Source organism: Camelus ferus, chromosome 33 (genome assembly GCF_009834535.1).
Source record: "Camelus ferus isolate YT-003-E chromosome 33, BCGSAC_Cfer_1.0, whole genome shotgun sequence".
NCBI lineage: Eukaryota > Metazoa > Chordata > Mammalia > Artiodactyla > Camelidae > Camelus > Camelus ferus.
Genome location: NC_045728.1, coordinates 7,568,550 through 7,577,065, shown reverse-complemented (window position 1 = coordinate 7,577,065; position 8,516 = coordinate 7,568,550). Strand labels below are relative to the sequence as shown.

The 8,516-nt window shown below is 38.6% G+C and overlaps 1 protein-coding gene across 1 annotated transcript; it reads left to right on the top strand.

Moving 5' to 3' along the window:
• The first annotated feature begins 4,702 nt into the window (after positions 1–4,702).
• On the top strand, positions 4,703–5,695 carry LOC102511908 (olfactory receptor 147). The gene has a single exon (XM_006174354.2). It carries the CDS (start codon positions 4,712–4,714, stop codon positions 5,633–5,635), a length of 924 nt encoding a protein of 307 aa, XP_006174416.1. The 5' UTR covers positions 4,703–4,711; the 3' UTR covers positions 5,636–5,695.
• The last annotated feature ends 2,821 nt before the right edge of the window (positions 5,696–8,516 follow it).

The following is an 8,516-nucleotide window of genomic DNA, read 5'->3' as shown; positions in this document are numbered from 1 at the left end:
ATAACTCCTTAAATCACAGGAAGATCAAAGTTCACTTATCCTTTTTCTCCACGTGTAATCCACCAAATCGTCTAGATGGCTTAAGTATAAGAAGCTTTTTCCCTGTTTGGAGATGATGGGATGGGTTTGGCTGCGTTATAGAAAAATTTAAATGCTAAGGACAATTAAGTATTATTTTGTGGTTTTGATAAAACAATTTAATTTTAACATGGTGTCCAAAGTTTTATATTTATTATGGAATCATTATTAAACTTCTTAACACTAAGGGGGAAAAAAGGTCGCCATTTGTTTTAAATACTCCAGGGATCAAGAAGAATGCCTCTATATTGCCAACAAATAGACACTTTGTAATTGTTTCTTCCCTACAGAGTCCAACAACTGGGAAGACAAGCCCCTAAGGGAAACTTGTGCTTCCAATCATCTGCTTCAGGTCCAAACAGATCCCAGTAAAATTGTCCTTCAGTAACAGAGGACTAAGGGTCAGTAGGGTTACTTTCCTTGTTCTGCTTAGTTGGTTTAAGCTAATAACCCTTATCAACACTCCTTGAATTCTTATGCAGAATCAACTCCATGATTTTGCGAGACTCAGAAAGATTCTAGGCCATTAGTGTTTGATGATAAAATTATCGTGTGTGTGCGCGCGCGCACACACACGAGGGTGTACATGCAGGCACTATGTGAGACCAAAGCTAAAACTCATATGAGACCAACAGCACTTTACTGAAGTGGTAATATTCAGGTAAGTCATAAAATTCTATCTACCTTTGATAACATACTGTCATTGAAAGTGAATTTTGAAGACTTAAAAATTCTTATCACCCATGCTCATTATCGATAAGACTGAACAGGAAGGCACTGTCTGCTTCATGACAGGTGGGCAAAAAGTGTGCAATGCAGGGAGACCATTTCTCCTTCCACTAGTTCTGCATCTGTTCCTCTGACCTCATAGTCCTGAGTTTCTTCCCCAAGTCCAGTCATATTAATAATATTCTCATTTATGGTGAACTTGGAAATTTATAGAGCATTCTCACATGCATCAATAATGTAATATTACAAAGCTTAGTGAAGTTGGGGATTCCTCTTTTACTAAAAGGACAGTGGCATTAACCTACTATCCAGCCTACTAGTATTTTTTTTTTTTTTTGCCTTAGAAGTTTGTCAATAACCTCTTACATGCACATATATATTCCCAAAGTGGGTGAGATTTATCAATGGGTCAACTTATGAATAAAAACTCAAGCACCTGACTCATAGCCCAATTCAGAAACTGCTATTTTCAGGGTCAGAAATGATGTCCTTCCCCACTTTATGCTTTTCAAACAGTGGATTTACAAAGTTAATCTTAAAAATGAAATGAATGAATTCCATCATTGTCTCTGACATGTTTATTCACTTATTCCGCATGCTTTTGTCTCTTGGTTGTAATACTAGTGTGAGAACTTTTATTAAATTAGATACTTCTAACTGACAAATACTAAATGTTTCTTTTTTGAGGCTTAAGCATCCCGATTCTCAAACTTCTTCAAACACCCATTCTCAGAGATGGAGTCACCCAAACTCCTATTACATCAGGAGATGTTAAAGGCTCTTTGTATCTAATACTTTGTGATAAAAAACAAAGATCAAACTATTTTATTCAAGTCATACTCCACACAGGTATGTTTTTACTATTACCTGAAGTGTGTCAAATTTATAACCGCACTGAATTAAATCTTGTCCCAGTTTTGGTACTCCTCGTGTAGATTTGTCTAAGAGAAGACAGAAATGTAAGGAATGCGAACGCAACCAAAGCAAAGACAAAAAATGAAAGAAAATACAGGAAATTTTGTGTAAATATAGGATACTGTCTGGGGGTGTTGCTTTATTTGAAGATTGAACATTTTAGGAATAGGAGGTGTGCAGAAGTCAATACATAGGTAGAATCTGAAGGAAGAGAGAAAAGGGAATGAATACGGTTCAGGGTCTCTACGAGGGCCTAGATTCTGTGCCAGATGTTTCCAATTCATTGTAACAGATGCTCTGTTGGACTACTGCTCTAGATACACAGCAGTAGGGAGTAAAGGTGAAGAGGAATAGAAAAAGAATGGAGAAGAGGCTCTAAAAATCTCAATGTCTAGCTCAATATCTGGTAATAATAAAAATGACCAAGCCAAAATTTATGGCTAACTTTTTACATGCCAGGCACTGTTTTAACGTTTGTACACATCATACCTAGGTGATCTCATCCAGTTCTTGGTTTTTAGTATCCTATGCGCATTAATTATTCAGAAAACAATGTCCAAGCCAGACCTCTCCTCTGAACTCCAAACACATATAGCCAATCTCCTATTCAGCATATCCATTTGATCATATTATAGACATCAAAATTAAAATGTGCAGAACAGAAACACCTCCAAAAACTGCTTTTCCAACACCACCACTGATCCAATCTCAGAACAATATCCTGGATGCCATCCCTGCCACTCTTGCTCAGATTTCCTTAGCCAACTTGTAAGCAAATGTCATCCAGACTAGGTTTTTCTCAATAATTTTAACATCTCCATCATTACCAGGCTGACCCCAGCAATCCTCTCTCAATGGAAGCACACTGTGTTTCCTGATTTCATGAATCTACTTCTACACTCCATAATAAACATTCATGACAAAGTAACCAAAGCCTGAGAGATCCTTCTAAACATGCATTTGAATGTGTAATACTCCACTTTCTGCAAACTCTCCAACATTGCCCCATCAAACCCAAAATTAAGAGTCACATCTTTTACCAAGTTCTGCATCTGGCGCAGAGCCTCCACTTACCATTGTCTTCCTGGCTCCATCTGGTCCAGCCACACTGGCCTTCTGGCGTTTCTCCAACATGCCAAGCATGCTCTGTCTCAGAGCCTTTACACCTGACGTTCCCTCTGCACTGAACAAGCTTCTCCCAGAGTTTTACCTAGACATAAATGACATATAACATTGTATTAGTTTTAGGTGTACACCATGATGATTTGATATATGCATATATTACAAAATTATTCTTGCACTAAGTTTATTTAACACCTGTCACCTCACCTAGTTACAATTTGTTTCTTGTCATGAGAGCCTTTAAAACCTACTCGTTTAGCAACTTTCAAATATATGCTACAGCATTGCTAACTATAGTCACCACGTTGTACGTTATACCCTCAGGACTATTATCTTACAACCGAAGGTTTGTGCCTTTTGACACCTTCACCCACTTTGCCAGTCTTTATACAAACACCGGCAGGGCTGCTCCTCTGCTGGTTCACAAACTGGCTCCCATACACAGAGGACAAGGAGAGACTGAGGAAAGAGGCAGACCACCTCCGACTGGTAGGTGGCAGGTTTAATAAGCTACGAGGCTTGTCTTGAGTGGCCATGTGGCAGTAGATCCTCACACTCACCAAAAAGAATCTTGAAAGTTTATATAGGGTCTTAACAGGGTTCAGTCACATATGCTGTCCAAATGGTCTCCATCACACATTGCTCTCTAAAGGCTGCATCCTTGAAAATGGCTCCCACTGTGGGAATCATGGGCAGAACATACATTCCAAGGACAGGCAAGGGGGTGAGGGACCTCTGAGTGCCTGGGTGAAGCTTGCAGGTCAACCAGTGGTGCCCTTCTCCCGATGACCTCCTTCAAGAGTCCCTCACTTCATTCAGGACTCAGCTCACGTGTCACCTCTCTGGAGTGTACTCCTTGACTGCCCTCTCTAATTTCCAACCCCTTTCCTTACGCGGCTTTATTTTCTTCAGGTATTTCTCATTGCTTGACTCTAAGTTCTGTATCTATTTCTTTGTTGGTTTACTGACACACCTACATGGTAGAATGTAAGCGTTATGAGAGTAGCAATTTGTCTTATTGAGTATTGTATTTTTAGCATGTCACTATTTTTACAGAAAAATGTGTGTGAGTGTACATGCACAAATATTTCCTTTCTGTTTTTCCACCTTAACGGTACTGAAGGGACAACACAGTTCGTGTTTTCCTTGTTTGAGATGGAAGACTGAGGACCTAAGACATGACACTTTCTTTCCCATTTTTGCAGACCTAACACTAGGGTGAATCTTGCAGAGAAATCCGTTTGAGGGGAGAGCAGGGAATGTTCAGAATCATTCAGGGGATGGAGTTTCTCAGTCAGTAGGTTCCCTCTCCTTGGATGGAACGCTCATTCTGCTCATTTATAGCTTTTACTCTGTGACTTTGGCCCCTTTCCTAGACTTTGGTTCCTTCCCCTCTTTTCTGATTAGAAACAATCTTCTTGGCTTCTACCCCATCAGGAATAATCTGCATCACAGTCAAGCACCAGGCTTTTGGGGTTGCTGCCTCTGGTTTTACTGGAGAGGGAGGGTCCAGGGGATTGAAGAAACGGTGAAATGAGAGAAGGAAAATTCTGTCCTGGTCCAAACTTCTTTTCCCTACTCCTTTCGGTTTTTCCAATAGTTACATCTGCACATGGCAGCAGCTTCCTTCACTCCACAGGTCAAATTTTGATGCTTTATGCTACTTAGCTTAGAAAGACTTTAAAAGGGAAAGTTCATGCCACTCTTTTTCATGTTAACGGTAGAGAAATTCTGTGAGCCCAGGTTGAGCTAGTATCAGTCATTCCCAGCACACACATCACACTGTATGAGAAAATGTTATGGGAAAGGGAGTTTGTCCTCTGTGTAACCCTTTTCTCCTGTGCTCACAGATGTCCTCAGAGAGAGGATGGCTCCTGGAAATGGCTCTTTCGTGACTGAATTCATTTTGGTGGGATTAACAGACCAACCAGATCTCCAGCTCCCTCTGTTCTTCCTGTTTCTAGTAATGTATATGGTCACTGTGTTGGGAAATTTGGGCTTGATAATCCTAATTGGGCTGAATTCACACCTCCACACCCCCATGTACTTTTTCCTCTTTAATTTGTCCTTCATCGATCTCTGTTATTCTTCTGTATTCACACCCAAAATGCTGATTAACTTCATATCAAAGAAGAATATTATCTCCTACACGGGGTGCATGACCCAGCTTTACTTTTTCAGTTTTTTTGGTATCTCTGAGTGCTATGTGCTGACAGCAATGGCTTATGATCGGTATGTGGCCATCTGTCACCCACTTATGTACAACATTTCCATGTCTCCTAAAGTGTGTTCCAGCATTATGCTTGGTTCACACCTCCTGGCATCTTCTGGTGCCATGGCTCTCCCTGGATGCATGCTAAGATTGGCTTTCTGTGATGCAAGTACCATCAACCACTACTTCTGTGACATTTTCCCTCTGCTCCAGCTCTCCTGCACCAGCACCTATACCCCCGAGCTGGTAGCTTCCATTATAGCCGGAATCGATGTCACTGTGCCCAGTATCACCATACTTGTCACTTATGGTTTCATCCTCTCCAACATCCTCCATATCAGCTCCAGGTCCAAAGCCTTCAGTACCTGCAGTTCCCATATAACTGCTGTTTCTCTCTTCTTTGGAGCAATTGCATTTATGTATCTCAAACCATCTTCTTCTGTGTCTATGGATGAAGGAAAAATCTCTTCTGTCTTTTACACCAATATGGTTCCCTTGCTGAACCCCCTAATTTACAGCTTGAGGAACAAAGACGTAAAACTTGCTCCGAGGAAAACCCTGAGTAGGAAAACGTTTTGATCAGAAAGCATCTGTGTAGTGCAGCTAGTTACAGGACAGGGAGATTCTGTGTGTTTAATTAAATATTTTACTGACAGCTTTTTAATGCTATTTTTTTTCTGAACATGATTAAGACAATTTGTGCCTTCTCTCAATAACCTATTCCAATTTTTATAGCCGAGACTTCTTTCTAACCACTTGCACAATATCTACTCCATCATTTTTCCTGCTTAGTAATAAACACCAAATTACAAATACTTTGTCTCCTTTTTTACCATTGTCATTTAGAACTTTTAAAATTTTTATTAGAAAGAGGAAATGGTCTCCAAACAATCAAATTTGAGACCCTTTATCTAATGAGAGATCAATGATTAAGAGATCAATGAGCTGAGTGAAAGAAAAATGAGCTAGGTAATACCAGAGCGACACTGTTTTACTGGAGGTGCACTTATTGCTAATAGAAGCATGAATCAGGTACTCTGTTTCTACCCCCATCTTTGCATTCTGTGGGAAGAATATGTCTCCTTTAAATGCCAGACATTGAAGGTTCCTTTAAGACTACTGACTAGAATCCATTTTGCACCGTAAATATTTTGCATCAAGCTTATTTCAGCAGAGTTTTCCTTTTGACCTTTGTACAGCGAAACCAGGACATAACAGGCCGTCAGAAAAGATTCATTCATAGATGGGAAAATGAAGCTCAGAATGGTTAATAACTTACTTAAAGTCACACAGCTTCATAAAGAAAAGGTTGAGACTGCACTCTTACCCTTCCAATTTCTACTCTACTATTCTCTATAGTCTACTTACATCTATTTCATTACAGTATATTCTTTTCGGTAAGACTGTAGGATGAGAAAATATTTCAGTGTGAGGTTGACTGTTCTTTGCTGCAGAGTGATATATGAATTTCTCTCATGCTCTGTGTTACTTTTTGTTTGTGTGTTTAGGCAAAGAGTTTCACAGTACCTGTATAATTTAAAGAGAAGTACAGTAATCTGAGATTTACCCCGTTTTGGGTATCAAATGTCCTATCAATGACTTATAGGAAAAATGTTTCCTCTGAGATTTGCTAGTTCATAAATTGTCCACACCGTCAATAGCATAGCTCTTGGTAAAGGAAAGAATTTGGGAACACTAGGTCTTGAGGGGAAAGTCTTACAATTTCAACTGTCCTAAAGTAAGGCTTTCTTCTGTATGAGAACTACAACAGTGTGTGAAAACTGAACTGTGTTAATTCTCCCTATGAATTATGGGATGTGAATTAAGGGACAGTTATGTGGTCTAAAACAGTCCCTGTCAGTGAGGGGAATTATCCTTTTGGAACTTGTCTCAGCTATATTCTAAGTAAACAGCTCCCTCTGATGGGGACTTTTCTCTTAGACAATATTTGAATTAATTTAAAAGAAAAAAGAAATTGCTCTAAGAAATATCCCAAGAAGGCTTTAGTATATTTTTTAAAATCAAGTAAAGATCCTTGATATATAAGTATTGTTTTTAAAACTGCAAAAATATAATAAATTTTAATATGGTGGAAGAAAAGCTAGGTAATTACTTTGCATTTTCCCTTCACTTGCCTTTATCTCAACATGAGAATTTGAATTCTTTTTTCCCTCCAAATATATTGAGGTATAACTGACATGTAACACTGGTAGCTTTAAGGTTTACAATGTGTTGATTTGATAAGTATCTACTGCCATGTGATTACCACTGCAGTGTTACCTAACACCCCCATCAAGCTACATACTACCTTTTTTTGGGTAGTGAGAACTTTTAAAATCTACTCTCTTAGCAACTTTCAAGTATGTGATATAGAAGTACAATGAAATATTATTGTCATGAGAAAGAATGAAATTTTGCCTTTTGCAATACCATCGATGGTCCTAGAGGACATGTTTTAAAGTGAAATAAAAGAAACAAAGAAAGACAAATATTGCATGATATAACATGTGTGTGAAATCTTAAACAACAACAACAACTAAAACTCATAGAAACAAAGAATAGAAAGGTGGTTGCCAAGGGAAGGTGGGTTGGAGAAGTGAGGAGATTTTGGTCAAAAAGTAGAAACTTCCAGTTAGAAAACAAGTAAGTTCTGAGGATCTAATGAACAGCACTGTGACTACAGACAGTATCTGAATTATTTCGAGGAGCGCCAAGAGTTGAAGGAAGCCGCTGTTTCAAAGAGTAGTTAGTTCAAGGAGAGGCATATTTTAAAGTCTCTTTCTTTTTCCTCCTCACCTTCAATCTTCTGGTTCTGAATGATAAAAATTAATGAAAATAGTAGCTTGAAAGCAACTAACACCACCCCACCTTTGTGTTTAACTGTTAACCAAGTGGAATAAAAAGCCATGAAAGCAAATACAGTAAAGTACTTATACAAATGACACGTGGAAGAAAACCGAAGAGCTCAAGTGTAGAGGTAAATTGCCTGTATTTAATTTCATGACAGTCGTAAATACATAACTCATATTTCAGTGAAGAAAATTCAGAAACAACCCCCATGTTTACGGCCACCTGGCATTGATGCCAAGACTCTTCTGTGGTGAGACAGTAGTCTTTTCAACAAATGGTACTGGGACAACAGAATGTTCACATGGAAAGGAAAGAAACTGGACCCCTAACTTGCACAGTAAACAAAATTAACTGCAAATAAATTGTAGATCTAAATGTAAGAAGTAGTATAATAAAATTCATTGAAGAAAATATCTAAGAAAATCTTTGGAATCAAGGGTTGGGCAATGATTTCTTGGATATGACACCAACACAATACTAGTGACAATAGAAAAAAATATTAGACAAAATGTAATTCAACAGAATTTGTACCACAAAACATGGTGTATCCACAGAGTGAAGTATTACTTGGCAACAAATGCAAAAGAAAAACAACGAAATGCCTTTAAAT